Source organism: Aulonocara sp. 'chitande type north' Nkhata Bay, linkage group LG17, assembly GCF_057382095.1.
Source record: "Aulonocara sp. 'chitande type north' Nkhata Bay isolate Kocher_YH1m ecotype deep benthic linkage group LG17, A_spYH_male_GT1.1, whole genome shotgun sequence".
NCBI classification, from domain to species: domain Eukaryota; kingdom Metazoa; phylum Chordata; class Actinopteri; order Cichliformes; family Cichlidae; genus Aulonocara; species Aulonocara sp. 'chitande type north' Nkhata Bay.
Window position 1 is genome coordinate 13,891,134 of NC_141360.1, and position 23,472 is coordinate 13,914,605.

The 23,472-nt window shown below is 43.6% G+C and overlaps 1 protein-coding gene across 1 annotated transcript in view; it reads left to right on the top strand.

Annotated features, from left to right (window-relative positions):
* gmds (GDP-mannose 4,6-dehydratase) overlaps window positions 1–23,472 on the top strand; it is a 197,046-nt gene that overhangs the window by 75,206 nt on the left and 98,368 nt on the right. The window contains exon 7 of the mRNA XM_086269528.1: window positions 5,446–5,573. Coding sequence (XP_086125654.1) covers window positions 5,446–5,573 — 128 coding nt within the window. The remainder of the gene's footprint in view (window positions 1–5,445; window positions 5,574–23,472) is intronic.

Below are 23,472 nucleotides of genomic sequence, written 5' to 3' on the forward strand. Positions count from 1 at the left end.
CGTGGCCAGTTCAGACAGGCTCATGACAGAAATGACTCACCTGTCAAACACCTAGGGAAAAAGCTGGAATGAGTTTGTGCTTTAACTTTTTGAGGGGGAAATAGTATTTTTTTTTTTAATCATCTCTGTCTTTTATACACTGTTACTGTGGTGGATACTCTCATTAAACATGACAAAAGTGAGTTCAGCATGTGTACTAATTACTCTGAGCCAAGCGTGCAGGCTCCAGACTACGTTTCAGACAGTTTTTTTTCCAACAATCAGATCACTTCCTATGAACAAGCACTTGGCGACAGTGAGAAGGAAAAACTCCCTTTTGACAGGAAGAAACCTCCAGCAGAACCAGACTCATGGAGGTCTGGCCATCTGCCACAACCCGTTGTGGGTGAGGGGAGGAGACAGGACAAAAGACACATTGTAGAAGAGAGCCAGAGATTAATAATAACCATTTAATAAATGCAGAGTGGATTATAAACACAGAGAGTGAAAAGAGGTGGCTGAAGAAATAACACTCAGTGCATCATGGGAAGCCACCAGCAAGCCTAGGCCTATTAGAATGTAACTAATAGCTCTTTTTCACTAGTCCCTGCTCTTGTCGGCTCAGCTCGACTTGACTTGGTTTTTATGGCTTTCCATTAGGTGAAAGTACCTGGTTTAAGGCATATTTAAGCACCTACTTGGCTGGAGTTCCAAGCAATGTGGCATCAACTGATGAGTCATGAGAGCATCTCCCTTACGAAAAATCAAAACCGCAATTGTTGAAACCTGGCAATAAGGGAACTGACTAACAATGGAGTCTGACAAAAAGCCATTCACTGAGCATCTGTTATACCAACTGCTAGCCGTCCTCCATTATCCACATATTTTGTGTGCGACTTTGGCCCATGTTGATATAATGAACCCACACACATTAGGGTGATTGTAATTGAAAACATCCAAAACAGAGTTCAGTGGAGCTGCATTAAGTCGAGCCTAGTAGGTACTAGTGGAAAAGTGCTATTAGAGAGGGTTCGGGGTCACAAGATCCAGCCCTAACTATACGCTTTATCAAAAAGGAAAGGTTTTTAACCCTAATCTTAAAGGGAGGGGAAGGGAGCTAAAACTGTATCTTTCAGACTAGAATAAACCCGAAAGCTGAACTAAGATCCAGTGAATCCAGTGAGGTGAATAAGGATTATTTTGGACAGTGACTCATGCAGAGCTACTCTAGTAGAGTCAAAAATTACAAATGCAGAACTGGAAATGATCATTATAGGTCACCTTTAGAGAAATATGACCTATAAACAGTACTTCTTTTACAATGTGGTTCATTAAGAGTCTGGGTACCAAGCCATTCCACAGTTTTCATTAAGAAAATAGAGAACCCGATAACATCCTGTGAGTAATCTTGGAATATACTTAGAAGGTGATGAAAACATACACCAGGTCTGAAGGTGGAAGAGGAAACTTGGAATGAAGGAAGGAAGTAGGTGTTTTTTACCTGTGCAAATATCATCTTGATAAATGTTTGGCCTAATTCAGGACTTGAGTTTACTCAGCTTTTCAGTTTTTCCAGAGCTAATGTACCATTTTTTGCCTTCCCACAACCACACAATGTGTCTTCAGAATAAATGTTACAGAGGAGAGATTTGAATAAATTACACTGTGGTTGATTTCCGAACAGTAACTGCACATAAATACGCTCTCAGACAGTAATATAAATGAGTGTGACTCAGACATTTTGAGGTCTGGGTGTGTAAGGTCTGGACCGTCACACACTATGAGACTTCACAATTCACCTTTCTTTAGCAGCACAATTCTAACGACAGAATCCGTTGAGTAACCTAGGTCGAGCTAAAATTTCCTCAAACCCGCAGTCCACTCCCCGAGTTCCCCAGAACCAAGCCCCCAGCTGACAGCTCCTGCCCTATCCTGTCTGGGCCCACGTGGCCTGGCTCTGCATTGGAGACATCTCCATACATTTCTCCTCAGCCTCCTCCTCCTTTTCCTCCCCGTACTTGGTCCCAGCTGTGCCAGCGAAGCCTGTGTGTTACGTTTTTCCTGTTGCTTCTCTGGCCAAAAAATGAAAAAGAATAGTGGAAAAAAAGAAAAGCGCTTAAGTAAGACTGAGGCTGAGAGAGAGCGCGAGTGTCAGTTTCTGGCTCGGGTTTTGCTGTCTGCTCAGTTTTCACGGCCCGTGGTTTTATTAGACTTTCCGCCGGTCTAAGGTTAAACGGCCACCACTGCCCCCTTTGGGCTCAGAGCCTCCTGTTAGCCCCCCCAGTTCCCCCCTTGCTTGCCTCTACCCCTCCTCCTGGCTGCCCTGCAGTGCTGCTGCCAGTAAAGGAAACACATTAACACCCGGGCCAGTAACAGAGCAGGCTTTGTCCATGGCCAGGCAGGCCGGTCCATTAGGTCCATGCTCTGCTCCACACTGGACCAATTAGAGAAGGCAGGGAGCAGAGCCACTCCAAACAGAGGTGTGAGCTTTACAAGGAGACTACAGGTGTGCTCAGGGGGAAATAATAGACTTTATTACTGATTGGGGTACTGTGCTATACTGTATATCTCTGCCACCTTTTTAAGAGCCAGCTTGGCTCTGCAGAGTTTTGACAACCTGTGTTTAACCTGCAAACTTGAGTTTCCCTTGGATGTTGGATCAAATCAACCCCCTGCCTTCCAGTTTACTGCAGTTACCAGTCTGGGCTCTTGTTACAGTACATTCCCTTGCACATTGCCAGGTCCTAACATACACTATATAAAGGGCTTCAGCTAATGAAAATTCTTGATGTAAAAAAATATCTTGCAATCTTTTGAAAGCTGTGTCCTGTCCATATCTGTGAAAATCTATCATATCATCTTTCAGCACCTTGACCAACCATGATACCTGCATTGTTATTTATTTATTTTTGCAGGCGTGTTGCCACTCTTTACATACCCGTGTCTTCATCGCCTTATTAGATAGTTTCCTTTAATCCAACAGTCTTGTTGCCTCTAGTTCAGATCCAGAGCTCGTTTGAAGAAGGCAAAGTTTCTCTTAGAAGCGATGTTTGGTTTTGAAGGGCCCCGTTTAGCTTGTGGCACCATGTTAGCATTAGCAGCTTCTGACAGATGACTGGAGCTAAAGGCTGATGACATGTCTAGTCCAGCTGAAAGCAAAAGCTGAACCAGTGTTTTTTTTATATGGTGGACTTCACTTGTCCAACATATATACTTGTTGTTCTTTGTAGTTTTATCGATAGCTTGTGATCAGTTGTCCTCTGTATTGACCTTCTTGTCTTTAATCAAGGCATTTGATCTGTTAGTTGCCATGAAGGAATAAGTGAACGTGGAGGCAAAAGGAGCGAGCATAAGGATTAGAGTGAGTTTTACAAGGGCCAAATCGTGATGGCTAGACGACGGGTCAGAGCCCTGTTGCTTTATCATTGAGTAAAGCTAAAATAGGACAAAAATTAAACAGTTTTCCAAAGCATTTTTTTACATAAGGGGAGAGAAACTGTTCCAAATCAAAGCAGCAGCACCTGTCTCTAAAATCGAACTAAGCCCACGAGTATGGGTTGTGTAAAACATACAGTGCAACTCATACAGCAACATTGTGTATAGGCTTTGTGGTTAATACATCCACGTGGCAGTGATGGGATAAAAACCTGTCTGGCTAATACAGATGAGAGCAAAGCTGACAATCATGAATATGTCAGTGGTAGATGAATAATTGTTGGTTAATATGATTACAGAGTTGGCGGGAGCGGCGGTATCTGCCAGAACAGATGACCTGCCAGCTTTGAGAATAGCCCCTGAGGCCAGGAGAGATGATCATGCAAAGACGGGACAGGCCTGACATCGAAGGGGGTTTCCACTGACAGTTTATGCATGCTCTGTGGACACGTGCTATTTCAAAATCTGTGTGTCAATAATTTTGATTCATAGACTTGAGAACAATAGGTGGCTTTTAGCGTTGATCTCCGTTTTGTAGTGTGATCCAGAGGAAGCAGAGTGAATGTACAAATCCTCATTTGCACTTTATTAAACTCCAGCTCAACATGGCGGCTAAGCAGCACTGACACAGGGGGCCATGTGACCTGCTACCAGCACACAAGTATGCTGTATTTTCTTAAATAAGCGTGTCTAACCTTCCCTGGTCTGTTTCTGCTCAGGCCGCCCAGGGCTGTCTCTTTCCTATGAAATAATTACTACAAATTTTGTGCGTTCGCATGATTGGGTTCATGGGATTTTCCTGCGTCTAAATGGAGGCTCTGCTCCATGTCAGGGGAACAGTGATACAGTGTCGAGACAGAGCTGTGCTATTACAGCCAGGGACGGGCGCTGACCTAAAAGGCAACATTCATCTTAAGCATGATGAGTTCAAAAACAGCATGGAGGGGCTTTTAAGAGGGCTCCGAGGGGTCCACCAGGGTTGTGGGAGATTTATGTACAGTAGAAATGTTGAATGAGCTAAAAATAACCAACACTTTGATGCAAGTTTGAAGCTTTTCTTTGAAATTGTTTTCACAGATTCTACATGTCTTCCATTTTAAACATTAGATAGGAAAGACTAGCCAGAGTGAAACTCCTTAAGGGCTAATGTGCTGCTTCAACAAAGATGGTGGTATTATTAGACATGACACCCTAATATTTAGTGTTGATTTCTATTGATATAATACTGTATTTGGGTTGGAGGGCTGGCTCCCTGCAGCATCTTTTTCCCCACAGCGTGAGCAGAGAACATGACACCGGCCCACGGTGTCCCGCCAGAACACCCAAAAGTGCTTCTAACCATTCGAGCCGCACAGAAACAGTCATTAGAAGCTCATTTGTTTTGCCACAGATCATATCGCCATGTGTGTCAGCTCAGATGAGGAGCATCGCCAGGTGATCTGGCATATGAATCAGCTGTCAGTGTGGTGTTCCTTTACTGGACACTGCAACCAGCAGAGCCAGGGTGGTCCTGTTTGGTTGTCAATTTCTCTGGAACTTCCCTGTTGTGTGTGCGTGTGTGCGATTTGTCTTGGATTTCAGCCCAGATTTGTCACCAAAAGTGAATTCGCGAGAAAAATCATTGGAGGCTCTAATGGCTGTCATGTGAGTTGGTAAAGACCTGATTTGACTCTGGGTTACTTTTTAACTTTCTCTTTTTTTTTCTTGTTTTGGCTATAAGGGGTTTGGAAGAAAAGCGGAGGTTTGGAAGGCTGTTGCCCCGTGTGCTTTTCTGTGTGTGGGGTCGACTGTTTTGAAGAAGTTTGTCTAGGATCTCTAAATTCTATTTTCATTTAGGAGGCCCTGACTTCACTTATCTGCTCCATATTTTTTCTACTTGTATTTCTTTCTTTTCTATTTGTATTTCTTTCTTTTCTATTTGTATTTTGTGTGCACTGGGCCAAACTGAACCTCTCTTACATTTATATCCTTCGCGGAGCATAATTGAATTCAAAAGATGCTAACAAAGCATTATTAACGTGTGTGTTTTAGGTGCAAACTTTGTGACGCGTAAGATCAGCCGTTCTGTGGCAAAGATTCACCTTGGCCAACTGGAATTCTTCAGCCTGGGCAACCTGGACTCCAAGAGGGACTGGGGCCATGCCAACGACTACGTGGAGGTAAAACAAACACCGCCATTACCACACACAAGCTTAGAGGAATATATACACACACACACAAACATACACGCACCATCACACGCCTCGGAGTTGAACCGGGTTCAGATGTGCACATAGTATTAACGGAGCATGTTTTCCCAGCTCATTCGAGGCCCCAATATGCGATCTGCATGAAGCCTCCTGTGATTGTCTGCCAAAAGAGAAACAGAGATAGAGAAAGAGAAGGGCAGCGGGAGGAGAGGGAGAGTGCCGCATGCTGTGAGGCCACAGAATGCACTCTGGTTTCCCACAACTCACCCATGTCCCAGATCCCTTCAGGCCCTCGTTTGCCATTCCCTGAACGCCTGCAAAAGAAAGAGAGATATTAAGGGAACGCTGCGTCCTGGGGACGATGACAGAAATACTGTGTTTGTGTTAATGTAACGGTGCCAGCAGCAAGCAGAGAAGGAGGGGTGGGGAGGTGAAACGAACAGTGGGGTCGCCACGTTGAGAAGGAGACGGAGCTGAAATTGTGTGTATGTGGGGGGGGGTTTTTTGTTTCTCTCCAGTACGTGTGTGTGTGTGTGTGTGTGTGTGTGTGTGTGTGTGTGTGTGTGTGTGTGTGTGTGTGTGTGTGTGAGGAAGCACACATTCCTGCGTGTGTGAAAGTGTGTGATAGGTTAAGGTTGAAGAACGTGTGTGTGTATGTTCAGATGAAAGACTCGACGGGTTGCCATGTCTGACAGCAGACCTCTTGCAGCAGGCTGTGTTATTATTAAGAGGTGATGGTGGTGGTGGTAGTGGGGGGTGCTCTTTGAGATGGGTGTGGAGGTGAGGAGGTTACAGCGGGGAACCTCAGTTTAACAGGAGAGCGCAGTGAGGGGGTCAAGGCATCAGAGCAGAGTGTTGCGGCTGTGGTTCGTGCTGTTAAGGCGGGGCAGGGAGCCCTCGGTGGCGTCAGCGAAGCATCAGTCACTGCGTGGTTACGGGAAGACTGCTCATCAGTCATGTCCAACGTAAGCACATTGTCATTTTTGGCTCCTGTCACAGGAAGTCTGACTTGGTTTGCGAATGATAAAATGAAAGCATATCTTGTTAGTTTTTCAAAAAGAAACTGTGATTGTATTCTGATGTCATGCACATGGTTCACAGTGGATGAAATAAAGGATGGTGCACCCAACTATCCAACGACCCCTTTGAGTGAGCACTTGGAGACAGTGGGAAGGAAAAACTCCCTTTTAACAAGAAGAACCAGACTGGAGGAAGGGCAGCTCCGTCACAGATTAATAATAACTCATTTTTTAATTAAAAGTGGTGTATAAAAAAAACAAACAAGAGGTGCCTGAAGAAGAAACACTCACTGCATCATGGGAAGTCCCCAGCAAGCCTCGGACCATTGTAGCATTACTAAGAGAGGGTTCAGAGTCACCTGATCCAGCATGCGTGTTCCAGCTCTCATGTGAGAAAACAGTATCTGTGACTGACTGGCTTGAGACTTTTGATGAATTAGCAGTGTTAGCTACTGGAGTTTGAAGATCCTAGACATTAAAATTAGTCTGTTTTCCACTCTGTGGCAATTTAGAGTGAATTTCGAGAGTGCAGTGCAGGTTTTTTATTCCTTGATTGCGGCTGACATGTAAAGTTTTCACGTATGACTGATCCCATTAATACTCTGATTTGTACAGTACCAGATAATAATACTATATTATTACATGATCTCAGTTAATAAATATATAATATAATATAATGTAATATAATATAATATAATATAATATAATATAATATAATATAATATAATATAATATATTTCTGTGCTTAATGCCAATACGTGCAGCCGTGTTTATGTGTGCGTGCGCTTGCCTGTCCAGGGCACCCTGGCATGAGACGCTCCAGGTTTCCTGTGGGAACTGCCGACATTCCAGCTCTGGTGAATCAGGCACCTCCTCGCTCTGCTTCTCCTGTTTTGGAAAGGCGGATTTCGGGAAGCCAAACAGAAGCTGGAGGTGCTGAGGGGAACTGAGGTGGAGGCGAAAAAGGGAAAGGGTGAGGGGGATGAGGTTTGAAAGAAGAGGTGAAACAGACGCATGTTTGTGGGACGTTTGTGCATTAAGCGAACCATCCCTTCTGCTGAAAGTTCACCCCACCCAGAAGACCATCAAACGCTGCGACTGTCACCACACCGCCTCCCCCTCCGTCTGCCTCCCTCGATTTTACTTTGAAATATCCATCCAGTCAGCATCAGCACTATGTTACCATGGCAAAGCCAAACAACTGGCAACCTGTAAACAGAACCATGTGTGTCTGCTTTAGGCTGACAACTGCTTTTCCTCCTGGACTCTCTTTCCCTCTCTTCACCCCACCCAGGACAGGGAAATTGCTTGTAATTGGCTGTGGATGGATTGCGGGTGGCAGGAGGGGTGTGCTGTGTGTCTGCTCTAACGACGTCTGAAGGCGTGCAGCTGGCTGGGCATCGTCTCAGCCTGGTATCGGGTGTCCATCCCAGGCAGGCAGACAGACAGGCCTAGAGCGTCCCAGCTACCCTCACTGGAGGCCTTTATTATCATTAAAGTATTAAGAAGCTTCAGCATAAAATCGACAGATAAAATAATTTAAATCCTCTTGATCTCATTTTCATGAAAGAGGTTAAGCTTTGGACTTTTTCACTTTTGTGACTGTGTTTGAAACATTTGGCTGGCCTTTTTTTCCTCTTTTTCTTTCTCTCTTTTTTTTTTTTGATTGAGGTTCTCTGCGATTTGGCGATGCAGAACAAATTTCTGACTCTGAGCCTGCCCGAGTGAAAAGCAAACCCACAGCAATCAGTCACTGCGCTATCTGAGAAGATAAAGATGTAATAGTCAGCCACCTTTCGCCAGGACTGCCCTCCTCCCTACTCTCCCCCTCTCCTCTCACCCTATGCCGACATCCTGAGTAGGCTCATGGTGGGTACAGCTGTTTGGAGCCCCTACCACCTCCTCACCCCCTCTGTCACCCTCCCCTTCTGGCTACAGAGAGCCATTTCCTGTGTGGAGAAGCAGGCTGATGGGGAGGGAGTGGGAGCAGGAGTCAGCCTAGTGGTTTTGGCCTTTTCTCCCCCTCGGGCTCCATCCTGCTTTAGTTTCTCGCTGTCTTTTTGTCCATTTCCTCTCCCTCTTGTGTTTTATTCTTTATGTCCTTCCTACCTCTTAACCTTTTATTATTTCATCTTTGTACTGTCACAACTCCACCAAACTCTTGCTCCCTCTTGGTGAGCAGCTACCACCCAGTTACTAGATATTTCCCTCCGACATCTAATAAGCAGCTCCTATTTTTCTCCTGCCTTGAGCTGGCTTTCCTCTTCTCCCTGCTGTATGTCTCGGCCTACAAACTGTTGCCAGATGAGATGTGGTTGACCCGATGGCACACCCCGCTTTCCCGCTCTTGTCTTCTTTGAGTATTTATTTTCAAAATATAATTACTTGTGAAACTCCCGTCGTTGGAAGGCATTTCATCGCTGTCCTAAATGTGTGTGGTTGCACCTGTATGGCAGTAGCTCTCTGATTCCCGGCATTGTGTGAAGGCAGCAGGGTGGCAGGACAGCCTCGAGGGTGTCATTTTTCACCTCGTTTATTTTTCTTATCCGTTTTTTTTCTGCTGCAGCTGCCTCTCCGTGCAATAATGGTTACAGATGAGGCTAATTAACCAATCACAAAGCAGATCAGGGCCAATCAAAGATGATTGATGAGAGCAGCAGGCCATCCATCACATGTTTTTGGCCTGGAAGGTGACAGTGAGGGCAGGCTAGGAGTGTTCGTACAGTAAGACAGACATTTACATCAACATTTTGAACTTTTAGTTATCCGGAGTGACTCAGTACCTCGTCATCATCTGTTTTGTCAAGACCGTAGGCTTGATGTAAACGTGGATGTCTGGCTCTGAGCATGGAAGAAAGTGGAAAAAAAACAACTTTGCATTTAAATGCATGGGTGCTGGATAAAGAAACAGCAGATATAACAGTGACATATTCAGCAGCCACTCTTCTTCAAACTTCTGACTAATACAGCATAACCATGATAAATGATTCAATTCAATTTAATTTAAATAGCACCAAATCACATAAAACCGTCACCTTAAGGCACGTTATACTGACTGAAAGACCCTACAACAATGCAGAAAAAACAAAGAACACTCCAACATACAGATGACCCCCTATGAGCAAGCACTTGGCAACAGTGGGAAGGAAAAACTCTCTTTTAAGAGGAAGAAACCTCCAACAGAATCAGGCTCACGGAGGGGCGGCCATCTACTGCAACTTGTTGGAGGTGAAGGGAGGAAGATGGAAGAAAGACATGCTGTGGAAGAGACCCAGAGATGATAACTAATGATTAAACACAAAGTGAAGAGTGAAGAAACACTCATCAAAGCCCACGGCAGCCTAGGCCTATTAGGGAAACCTGACCTTAAGCTTTATCAAAAAGGAAAGATTTAGGTCTAATCTTAATGTAGAGACATTGTTCAGTGGAAGAGGGGCCCAAAGGCTCTGTCTCCCATTCTAATTTTAAATATCCTAAGAACCACAAGTAGCCCAGCAGTCTGCGAGTGAAGTCTCTCAGCTGTGATTTGCCATCAATCATGTGGAAATATGAAACGGTGCACACGACATTTTTCTGTATCCACAACACTTCACTTTTTAAGAGCATAAAGAATTGATGTTTAAGTACATGTAGGATTCAGTAATTCATTTCAGCACACATACCCAAAAGTCTAAATGTTGTCTTATGCATCAGAACGGCACACAGTGACAGGACAAGAGGTTTATTTCTGATGGTGTTGACCTATGATGATTTGGCAAAGAATGTTTTCACATGTCTACATGCAGTCCCGTGAAAGTACCAAGTACTCCTTTACTATTTCCACAGGAATTAAGAGGATAAGCAGCAATCGCATGCTTCTAATCAAATGAACTTGAATAACTGATGATCAGCAAGTTCGAACACTTCTGTAGAAGCAGATGTTTTGACGGTTTGCTGGTTTGGAGCATTCCTGCGAGCGGATGTGCCAGCAAATTCAACCCAACGTCAGACTGCGCAACGTTCAGTGAAACTTTAAAAACCCAGAGAGCCGTGCATAAATGAACACCCGCAGAGCACAGCAGTTATTCAGAGAGCTGATAAATGTCTTTGCCTGCTCAAAACACACACGACATAGCTAGAGTAATAAAGACCCACAATGGGAGCTAATAAGGGAGAGGAGAAGGAGCATTCGATTTCACCACCAAGACCTTCTGACTACAACAGCAGCTTCCTGAAACCTCTACGCCTACTTGTTGAAAACACCCACCTACTCATGCCTAAGTGCAGAGCAATACAGTGAGAAAGGGACTTTGACTGAAGCTACTGTCCCACACAGCGGCTGTGCACACACTGATGTACATGTGATTGCGTATGTGCACGCTCTCTTGTGTTCATTGCAGGTGAAATGTGAACCGCAGCTTTAGTAGTAGCTCAGTAAACAGGAGTTTGCCCCCCTCTGGGGAAAAGCAGTGAAACCTCACCAATCCTCCAGCCACCTCTTCATGCATGAATGCATACATACACACTAACCCATGGGGCTTATTTCGCCTACAAGTACATTCACACAGCATGATGACTGAAACAAATACAGCTCTTTATCCCTTATAAAGGACTGGTAAGGATATGTGAGCCCCAGGTTGCCCCCAAAGAGCCTTTAAAATCTTTTTTTTTGGGGGGGGGATAATGGGCCCAACTCCAGACTTTCTATCTAGGGAGGCTCTTGAGGGTGTTTTTATTTCATTGCAGTTTAAATACTCATCTTGTCGGAGTTGTAGTTTTATATATGCACCCTAAAGTTACCTGAAATAACACCAACCTTTCTAGTTCAGTTCGCCTAAAAGAAATCCTCTAGCAACAGGTCTAGCAATTTTGTATGAAAAAAAAGAACAACAGCGCGTGCACGCACATGCTCCTGTGCTGTTGCTGAACCATGCTGCACAAAGAAGTTACTTATCACTTGCTCTGCCTACTATGAGGCATGAGAGAACATCCAGTAAACAGCAATCTTCAACTGTGCATTTCAGATTATTTTGATCGCAAACAAAATACTCCCCGTGCTGTTTACCAGTTTATGTTATTATGACTGTTGATGAGTTTTGACAAATGTGGCCATGTGAAAAAGAAAGTTTCCACAGGACTGTACTACATGCAGGCCTGTAAAACACCCTTACTGCCTCCACAGGAATTAAGAGGTCTCAGCAAATTCATCCCAAGATCAGATGTTGCAGTGCTTAGAGAAACTGCAAAAACCCAAGAGCCACATGTCTCACACTACAGACTTCATTTAACACGTTCAATGTTAAAGTTCTTGACAGAAAAATTGGAAAAAGACTGAACCTATATGGCATGTTTGGAAAAGTGGCCAGGAGAAAGCTTCTTCTCCTTAAAAGAACATAACCACATGGTTTAGGTTTTCAAAGATGCGTCTGAACAAACCACAAGACTTTTGAAACAATGTTAGACAAGATCAAAACGGAGACGTTTGGTCGTGATACATGCTGCCATGTTTGGTGAAAACCAACACAGCATACCAGCACGGTGGTAGAAGGCTTGTGATTTTGGTTTGTTTTGCTCGTGTGTATCCCACAGTATGCTAGTCAAACGTGAGTTCATTAGTCCAATAGCTAAAGCTAGGTCAAAATTAGGTTATTTAGCAGGACAATGATCCTAAGCATAATAAGAACCATGAATGGTTGAAAAAGGATCAAAGAGTTGCAAAAAAATCTAGAAGTCTAGACCTCAGTCTTTGAACACTAATAGACCTTTAACAGGCATTTGCTCATGCAACCTCAATGAAGTTGTAAAGAAGAGTGGAGGGAAAAGTCTTCTACAAGACTGAGCCACTGATAAAGTCATAGAGAAAACAATTACTTCAGGTTTTTGGTGCGTAAAGTGGTTCTAAAAACCACTGGATCTCGCGGTGTACATAGTTCTTTAGAGGATTGAGTCCTTTAAAAATGTAGAAGAAGCCAAAATGACATCAAAAATTCAAAATGTTGAAATTCCTCTTAGACTGAGAGAAACTTGGAGTTCCAAGGAGATTTTTGTGTGTACCAGATATCATACATGTATGATATGTCTAGGGGTCCACTTCCACTATCCGTGTGGAAAACAGCTTTTGACGTGTTCATTTTAAGCTGGTTTAAAGCCCCAAAAGCAGTTTATTTGTGTGAACAATAAGAGAAAGAGCAGTTTCATAGCACGTTCACACCTTTCAGTGCTTGCACCCTAATCTGAGAAAAAGAAAGCTGCAAAAACAAGCAGTTCAGAATAAAAACTATTGGGTGATAATATCTTTGTTTTCTTACTGATGACGTGCTGTTTTAACATGTATGTTTTGAAATTTTACTGCGACACAAATTTCACGTTTGCCAATATAATTACCATAAGTTGCAAATATTTTGTCTATTGTGTTTTTTTGACCATCATACCTAAACGTACTTGGCCATACTCAGGTAGGAAGACGAGAGCTGGCTCTGCATAATCACCGAGTGAAACGGTGTAGGAGTTGAGCTTTGATAGAAATAATGAATTGGGTGAGATTCTTGAGACAGATGTCCAGGGAGGCACTCTTGCCCCATCTGTCCAGATCCTAAATCACTGAACATGTTTACTGTGGCATCGCACCAGAGGGACAGAGAGAGCGAGGGGCAGTGGGAGTCTTAGAAAGGCGAAATGTTGAATATGTTCACAGCACAGATAATTCAGCGGGATGATTCATTGAGGAAAGATTGGGTAAAATCTACTCCCCCTGATGCTCTAACAATAGAAGAACAGATAACAGATCCATGATAGAAGTGAGGAGACCTTGTTAGGGTCGCTTTCAGTGCGTGAAGGTTGTATGTGTTTCTACATGTGATATGTATTTCAGCTGGGAACACTGCCACGAAATCCCAGTAAGGGGTTTAGGGAGATTTTCGGGGTTTTCAGAGAATTACTTCCTTTTCTTGCCCGTTCTCCTGTAGTGTTCACTTCTTTTTGACCTGTTCTGCTCGTTGTAAAAAAGTCAGACCTTGGAAGTGAATATAAAGCAGGTAATCAGTTTGACTATTAGATTTATGCAGGTAAAGAGTAATAAATAATGACTGCACTTTTAGAAGTTATATTACATGTACCTGGAAGTAAAGTGCTTTGTGTCATTAAAATAAAAAGAAACAAAGCTATGAAAATGTTAGGTAAATGAGGCCAAACCTGAAAATCACGTTTTATACATAAAGAAAACGTACCAGCCTTTTTAACTTCAAAAGGCAAACCTGCTGCCTTCCATGTTTAACAGCTAAAGAGGCCATACTCTGTGTTCAGACAGTAAGGAGAGGGTGATGGGATGATATCATTTTTCCTCAATGAACCATAGAACAGAAAATTTTACTCTAATCAACTCAAATTTGACTCTAATCAACTCAAATGTTGTTAAAGTGAGTAGTTTTGCAAAGTTTTGTTGTGCCGTTTTCATCAAAACCCACAAACTCCATCTTCTGACATGCAGAAACAAGATGAACCGTCTGACTGATCTGAGAAAATGGATTTGCTGAAAAGGAAATGTATGTGGAAAATAAAGCAGCACATAGACTTGCATAGTGAAATCTCTTCAGTCACATCAGTTTTAACTGTAACTTTTGGACCAACATAGATTGGAAACACTTGAGCTGGAAAAGTAAATGGAAATATGAACAATTACAAGACGGTGCAAACTTGATCTAGTAAAGACTGATAGGATGAAAAGCTCCAGGACAGCTGCTGCAGTGTGTGGTTAGATGTGCTATGTTTTTTGATGTGCAGTTGCTCTGTGTTTGGGTCCTTAAATATCGTTAAACTCCTCAGATCTTGTGTCTCGAACTAAATTAGCTTTGTTTTTCTTGCTTATTAGTCAGCGTTTCTGATCTTTTTGGGCTTACCATCTCTTAAAAATAAGGCGAAAAGCACTCATTATCCCCTGCTGTGGGAGTAGGCAATGAAAATAATTAACTCTGACACAAGTAACGACTTTATTTTCCTGTTTCAAGGCCGTTTCACTCAATAAAAGTCGGGAAATGTAGAGTCTACAGGAATACAGTACCAAAACCATCTACCATCACCATCTTTGTAAGAACAGCTTTTGGAAGTTGTAATGTTAGATTTACTGAGGGGTTTTTTGCAGTATTGATTGTTAGAGCAAATCACTTTTACATCAAAGGTAAATGATACATTTACAGTAGGACTGCCAACACTTTTTTTCCCTGAGTAGAGGATTCAAAAACAGCCAGTTGTTGTTGAGTTTGCCTTTTTAGAAGAAACCACTGCCTGTCCAGCTGGATGGCGGGAAGACTCTGGTATGAAGACTGTCTTGCTGTAGGTCATTTTTAAAATAGAGAAGAAATGTTTCAGGAAACGTTTTGGACAAGAAAGAATCTTTGCTTACCAGCATGGAACATGCACTTGTGTTTTTGTAGCCTGGACCTTAGGAATAAGTCTTTGTAATAAGAAGAAAAGAGAAATGGCTGTACTGTTACTGCTGAGCTCCAGCGGTACTTCAGAAAAGTCTCATGTCTGTGTGCGCAGGCCGCAGCAGCTGGCCATCTCTCTCAGACTGACAGGCCTAAGCTCACCCCTGCTGGGCTGAGGATGAAAGCAGATGCTCTCCTCCTTCCTTTCCCGCTCTGTTTTTCTCTCCTTTCTCTTTGCGGCCTTGTGTAACCAGAATCCTCAGCTTTCATACGGAGCCTGCAGGATAGTTTGCACCCTGGAGTCCTGCAGAAAGCAGAGACACACAATACACCAAGTGACTGACATATTTGATGCTTTACTATGAAAAATCTAAGCAGATTTTTCTGCGATTGCAAAGTAAGCCAAACTGCTGATATGGATCCGTGTTTATTGCTGTCTTAACACAACACCATTGTGTGAGAACCCAAGTGCATACCAGTAGAAATGAGCACAAATTATCATGTGAAGAAAGAAAAGAAGCGATAAACGGCATAGTTTGCCTAAACATTCAACGACAGTGTTCAGTATTTATGTTTTCCATAGTCTGCACTTAAAAATTGCAGTCAGCTTTTCAGTTTTCAGTAGATGGATTTTGATGCAACCACTGATTATTGATGCGAACATGCTACACAACTTAATATACCAAGAAATTAAAGTAGATCAGCACTTCTCTTAATTAAAAATGGAAAACAAAGGCCACAGAGTGTGCTTCTTTCAGTGTGTCCTCACCTGTTTGTTCTAAGGGTCAGCGCAAGATTTCAGCAGGTTTGGTTGAAGACAAATTTGTGGGTGAGGTGGCACCTAAACACATGCAAAAGAGAAATATACCTCCCACCTTGAAAGCAGGGAGCAGGACAGGAAATAACGGATGGGCTGACGTCTCTAGAGGGGGGTTGCCGGTGGTCATGCAGGGCACCCCGCTGGGGATTTAACAGATCAGCACAGGAGGGAGGGAGTCAGCTGGTGATGACGAGAAAGAGTGTGTGAGAGAAGGCTGAAGCCTAATGACTCTTTTCTACTAGCAGCTACTCAGCTTGGCTGACTCTGCTCAAATTTGGTGGTTTCCCATTACAACTAACTACGAGCTCAGTGTGGGTGGAGTCATTATGTTCCATGACGTCGTTTGTATGTGACACAAACAAAACAATTGAGGATGTCTGCACCTCGTCGGTGGACCATGGTGTTGGTTTGTGTGTAACTATTTCCCTTGTTGCCGTGTTTTAAAAAATGGAGGGTTTGTTTTAAGTGAAGGCATTGTGCTCGTGACTATTCCAGTGACATCACTCCCTGGCCAATCAGAGGCATGCAGTCTGTTGAGGTCACATTTCTGGGGTCAAGTTAGCATTTGCATGCTTCCTGTTTGTGAGTATACGGCGATTGTCTGTGAGAAATGTGCAGAATTTGCAAATCTATTGCCAGCTTAATACACAGATACTCAGATCAAACAGAAAGTCATATGAACTACTAGATTCGGTCTTGCCAGAATCTCATTTTGAAACAAAAAATTCAGAAATTACTCCACAAATAGTAACGTAGTCGCTGCAGAACGGCAACTGCTAAGCGGCATAAGGGCTCAATATGCTTTTTTTTTTTTTTAGAGGAATATACCAAAATGCAAGCAGTTGGCAACCGTTTTGTTGAGTCCCTGATTGCAAAGAGACCCGTTGCAGGCAAGTTGCACTCCGTGGTGCAGACTGGCTTACACTGAGTGAAAGTTATTTGCAAACGTTCACCAATCTGTCTGAGAACGATGGCAGTCAGTCCGAGTCAGACAATGATTGTCTGGAGACGAGTTGCCTCCCACCAGGTGACCTGTGCAGGTGGCTCGCAGTCAGAAATGGTCACTCGGAGGTAGGGCTGCACGATTAATCGTTAGAAAATCGCGATCTCGATTCATACTTATGTGTGATCTCATTTCCAAATGACAACGATTTTTAAAAAAAAAGAAAAAAAAAGACAACGACGATTGTACCGCATTTTGATCCGGGATGTAATCTGCATGAAAACAAGCGCTCACTCTTCCTGCTCAACAAATGACAAGGGCGGAGCCTTATACCACGTGATACAGAAGCTGTGCGTGTGATGCTAAAATTAGCAGGAAAAAAACAACGGAGAGCACGTCAGGGATGACGAGAAAGTGACAGGAGAAAATCCGTCCCGGTCAACCACCCAAACATCAATAACGGGAACCTTATACAGCGCTTCCCTATACACGTCGAACTCCCGCAGGCACAAAGAAATTACGGAGGCTATCACTTATCACCTGACCAAAGATATGGCTCCCATCAACACTGCAAAACAGGGATTTAGGAAAATGATCAACACCCTAGACAAACGCTACACAGTGCCGTCCCGCAACTATTTTTCTATTGTTGCACTACCTGCTCTATACACGCAGCGTCGAGCAACGGTGGAGACGGAATTTCAAGCAGTACAACATTTTGCGGCAACGACAAAACGTGAGACATTTGTTGTTTTTATGTTTATTTATTGTTCTTATGTTCAGTTTCAACTGTTACGAAGTTGATGTGCAGTTAATAAGTGCAATAAATATTTATACTGGAAAAGAAAATCGTGAGAGAATCGTGATCTCAATTCTAAGCCAAAAAATCGTGATTCTCATTTTATGCAAAATCGTGCAGCCCTACTCGGAGGTTGACGGGTGTTTGCACGTTCAGCTGCGTCTACTTCCAGTAAGTCACCAAATGCAACCAATGACTCTTCCTAGTCGCAAGGGAGTTACTATCCTATTTTTGTTGTGTGTGTGTCTGTGTTTAATTTCACTGTATGTGACTGTAGTGTGACGCTCTTTAACACCGTCATCAGAATCAGTCGCATGCAGTCTGTTGATGTCCCAGCTGAGGGTAATGTCTTATGGAAAAATTATGTCTTTAATAGAAAACATAATATCTGTCACATATTTTCCACACGAAAGATTAAATATTTAGCAATTTTTCATTTAAAGGAGCTGTTCGCGAAGCAGAAAAAAAGGACTTGTTTAAACAAGGAATCATGTTTCAGGACTGTTTCTATTTACTTATTACTTTGAACTGACTTTTTTTCTTGTTTACTAATCAGTAAACTTTGGTTAGATTCACTTTAAACCCTTTTTGAAATCCACTTCACAGAGAGGGAGAGAGAGAGAAGCAGTAGTTAGGGAGTCCACAGCTGGCCTGTGAAACTGAGACACTCCCTGATTGGGACGGACAAGTGTGAGAGGCACTTTAATGCAATAATCCCTCCCAGGCCTGTGTGTGTCTGTGTGCGTTTAAATGTTGTCATACAGAAAAGACTAAGTCTCTGTAGTGACATTTTAGGGAGTATCAGTGTAGCGTGGGGAGTGAATTGAAGCTGTCACTCGTCCAGCAGACAGGCCTGATGGAGTAGAGGGATGTTTAGAGGGCTGGGAGTGGGGGTGGGAGGGTCATCTTGTTTTAATTGTCTGAGGAGTCTGGCCAACTCTTTGGGGCTGGAATGTGTGTGACCTCTTCTCTCTCTCCTTCACACTCCCGCGCTCGCGCTCTGTGCGCGTCGCCCTCAGTCGAGCAGCTCGTGGGAAGATTCTCGCTCCGGATTTTTCGAAACCGGGCCAAATATTGCGAGAGCTCGGTCACAGTCTCGGCGCTTCTCTTTATCTCACAGCTCTCCCACTCTGTGTCCCACTCTTTCCATGGTGTTTTTTTGTGACTGACTGACCCCTTTGATTCTCAGCTTTCTGTGTGATGCCGTGTTTCTTTGCACATGGATTTAAAAGAGTGGAAACTGTCAAAGTTCAACAGTTTGTATGTACTCTGTGTTAAATTTCAGTTTAATTCTTATGTTTTTTTCCAGGATATCAGTACATGTTACTTTAGATATTAAAGCCAATGCTGGGAGACCATTAGCTCAAATTCTCCAGTGTTACAAAATGCTCTTCAGTTGCCACATTACTGCAAAGATAAAAACCTACCAATGAAAGCTAAAGCTTTTCCCTTTTTTGGGTGGTTTAAACAAAAGTGCTAAGAGTGGAGCTCCAGAGTTTTGTATGTGGAACTTTATATCTGGCAAGGCTGATTTTTTTCTGATTCCTCTCATCGAACGCCGAATATTAACAGCCTGAAATGACCGTATTAGGGATATCCCCACTCATCAATGGCACACAGAGCCAAGAATAGAAGAAACTGTGAAACACAGTGTCTAAAGCCTGAGTTTTGCATCACAGCGCTCATATCCGGTATAACAGTATACATGTGTGTATATATGTATGAAGGAAAATAAATTAACCAAACTTTTACTGTGGGTGTGTATGTCTGTCTGAGCTTTCAACACAGGTACTGAAGCTGGAGGGGAATTTAGATGCAAGCCCGCTGAGAGTTGGCTGTAGTGTATCGAGCGTGGCAGAGACAGCATCCCAGTCATTCCACTTCAAACAGGCCTGGTGGCTGGAATGAAATGGAAACATTTGTTGGGTCACAGCACTGAAAGCTCGTCTTCCCTCCTCACACAATGCCAGATGGCCTCCCGATGTTGTCTGTTTTTTATTAGACCTAAAGTAGATCAACGTTCACACGAGCCTATGATATTAAACCAGTGTACGTCCCCGTACGCCACGCAGACCCACACACAGATATTTTACACTTAAAATCATGCAGGAATGCGCAAGCATGTATATAAAATGTTCCATGGTGGGAATTTGACTACCAGGGCTGTGCCACTAAAAAATATACTGTAATTATGTTAATATTGCACTACACATATGCAAACACATGCATGCTATGTGTAAATGACCACATACGTTGTATAAAGAAACGTGTGTCCGAGTACAACAGGTTTCCAGACCAGCACATAATTGGTGAAGAAATGCTGTGCAGAGGTGTTGGTCTGATGGATGAGGAGAGAACTGACATGGCATTCAGAGCCTCTCTCTGTGTACCACAATGAGGCTTTCACTCGACGCTGCTCATATTGAACTTTATCCTTATTAAAACAGCCACGATGGAGAGCTGTGTATTTGCTTTTAGAAGGTGGGACTTTCTAAGAGGGTGCCAACGATCTCTTTTTTTTAATTAAGAAAGCCTAGCAATAGGAGTGTGTGTGTGTGTGTGTGTGTGTGTGTCAGTGTGTCAGTGTGACCTGAGGGGAGGCCCTGTCTCTGACCTCCAGTGATAGTGGTGGTTTGTTTTCATTCTAAACTTGCCCTAGAGTTACTGGTTTTGCACCTTATTTGACCTGGGCTTGAACTGGCTTCACCTCTCATTGAACCTTTGCTCCGCACCTTTTTAAAAAAATGTGATTTTATGGTGACACCTGTCTGATTTCTTTTTTACTTGTCCTGTTCCTGTTATTCGTATCTTTAAACTTTCCCTCCCATCAGCTGGTTTCTCCCTACGACTGGGGGATGTCATCCCAGGTTAGCAGGTTAGCAGCCAGTGCCATCAAAGTATCTTTTAACCAGCAACATCCATCCATCACTTGCCAAGAATCTGAGCAGAGAAGCCTCAACTTCTCTCACTCAGACCTCCTCTTCAAGCTGTTCCGGGGGTAGACTGACTGGTAAATTAAACTGCTGGTGTGCATTAATGAAATAAGAATAACACAGACTAGCATTTCTGGTGCCAACTAGCACAGCCACATTTAAACAGCTAGTTAATTGGCCTCATCCCTAGGTCTGATTTGTTGATTGGAGTGAGAGTGTTGTGTTCAGAGCCAGCCTCTAAAATACAGTCGAGGAATCCGCTTCCTCAACGGCTGTATTTCACTTTCTTAGGCAGCTCCTTGTCAGACGCGCTCACATGTACGTGCGTGCGCGTGCACTCAATCAGACTGAATGATTGCACATTTGTCTTGACAGTCACTATAAAAAGAGCCGCCCACTAAACACTGCAGTCCTCTCATTATACCGTCACAGACCCACAGCAGGCAGACATGCTGTGCTCTGTCTTCTGCCTTCCTCTTTATTTCTGTGATTTCAGCTCTTTCTCGCCTCTTTTTGCTTATCTCTCATTTTTAAAAACAGAGCAAAGAAGAAAGAAAAGAGCAGCAGTTGAGGAAAAATAAAATGGTGTGGGTGGCGTACGGAGCGAGCGGTAGAGACATGCGTCACTGCAAAGGGGAATCCCTAGCGCTTCACCGTGGAGCAGAGGCTCCATGGCTCCAGGGGAATGGCCAGCTCAAGTGTTTGTTTATGTCTGTGGGCCAGAGGGGAGAGACGGTGGCCATGTTCAGCAGCTACATGAAAGGCCCCGAGTGCTCTAATGAGCTGTAATTACCATGCGCGTGTGTTTACAAGATTGCGAGGGAGCGAGGAGGAAAGAGAATGAATAAGCACGTTTCTCCCCGCCTGTGTTTACTCCCCGTCTTCACAAATACGTTCGTTTTTCACAGCGCAATAGCTTGCCTCGTTGCCCTCTAAACCAGCGCAACCTCAAAGTATAGACTTCACAGATTGGTGACTGTCACGGCCTGTCATGCTTGTTTTATTCCTCGAGATTTTAAGCTTCAGGCTGGTGTGACATACTGTGAGGTGGGGAGCTTGGTTTCCCATGTGCAGGCCACGTGGCCCGGAGCATTCGAGAATACACAGCATACGGATTTAGAAGTTCTGAGAAGAATAGATGCTAAGAAAGGTGTGTGATTATCTGCTGAGGAGCCCGGCACAAGTCATTTAGAGAACTGAGACCTGACCAAAATAGTCAAACCAAAGGAGTTATCAAAAATAGCCAGAAGGCTTTGAAGAGCTGCAAACCTCAACTTCTTCTCTGCTGGTGCAAAGTCACAGGAGACCTTTTCACTTTCACGTCACACAGTTGATCATTTAGTAAATACAAATTGGGTGACATGGGCTTCTGTAGCGTGGAGCCACGAGTAATGCCCAACTGTGACTATTTACACTACTGCATTTCAAAATAATAGGTAAAATAATGCCAGCCTTATCCAGTATTATGTGAGATGCAACAGACTTTTATTAACATCTTAGCTGAGCTAATATCCTTGAAATCCTCCCGGCCTGCTGTCCGTCATGTCATAAAGGCTTGCGTGGGCAGATCATGATGGGTATTTTAATGGCCTGGAACTGGAAATATGACTGTTTGTATTTACAGGCCATTTAGAGCTTTCCACTGGCATTCACACTCTCCAACCAGTGAAAACACGAGCCGCTGCACAGCAAACAGCAGCCTACGTTTACTGTATGCCTGCACCACTGAGAGCGCTCTCTGTGTTCTTCACGGCGTGTGTGTGTGTGTGTGTGTGTGAGAGCGCATGGACTCCTGCCGCCCCAAAATAGCATGTGCCCCTAATTACTGCTGCAAACACAGGTGTGGAAAGCAAGGCCTCCCTCCACCCATCCCAAACCAGCCATCTAGCACACAACACCCTGTGTGTTCCAGTTTGAGAGGACAGTGTGTGTGTGTGAGAGAGAGAGAGAGAGAGTGTATTTGCATGTGCAAGTGTGTAAATGTGTGTGAAAAGAGAGCGTGCATATTCATGGTTCATCTGTGCATGTGTGTGTTTAAAAGCAAAAGTGTGTGTCTGTGAGTGACTGAATGAGAGAGAGTTTGTGTTTGTATATGAGCGAGTCCAGACCACACCTTTTGAAGTCGGCTGCACAGTGCGTTGGGGTTTGGGCACGGACACACAGCCCCTCCGTTGGCTGGCTGGAAACCTTATACCCCACATCAATCAGACCTGCCACTTATACATTATTCATAACCCAGACACACAAACTTAAACACACACTCTCATCTTTAAGCTCTGGAGTTTTTGCTCCTTGTATCTCCCATTGGCAGCAGAAGTAAAACAGGGCGGGTTCGTGCTGCCGTTGGGGGGTCTGACTTGATTTAGCCTCAGTAGGTTAGAAACAAAGGTGGAGTTGTGGAGATGTATGGGATTTTCTGTCTATTGCAAGTACACACACAATCATGACGTAGCTAATGAGATTTGAAGTTCTTGGGGAGAAGACGTTAATTAAGATGTATTCACAATCAAGAGACTTGAAGAACACGAGACTGTTAGTAAAGCTGTCACGAGAATTCATTAACAACAAAATGCAAAAACGAATTTTGACCGTAAAAGACAAACAATACCCTATAATAAATAATACATTTCCCTTTCAAGGTTTTCTCCCCGTGCAGGTCTGGACCACGTCAGGTGTTTCTGCTATTTTTAGATAGGCTGGACTGGCATTTGTACAGTTTTTATCTGCTCTCACTTGCTTCTCAAAGTTCCTTAGTCTACAAACCAGCTTAAGTCCAGAGGTACACAAGAAAGAAAGAAAGAACAGATGGGCCATATTTAAGTCAAGAGTAGGAGTGGAACTTGGACATCCATGTGAACCAAAGAAAGAGGGGACACACCACTGGGGCATCCTCAAGGTCAAAGGTCAGAGGTTACAGTCAAGTTTCCTGGAAATCTTGTGGAGGCAAGGGAAG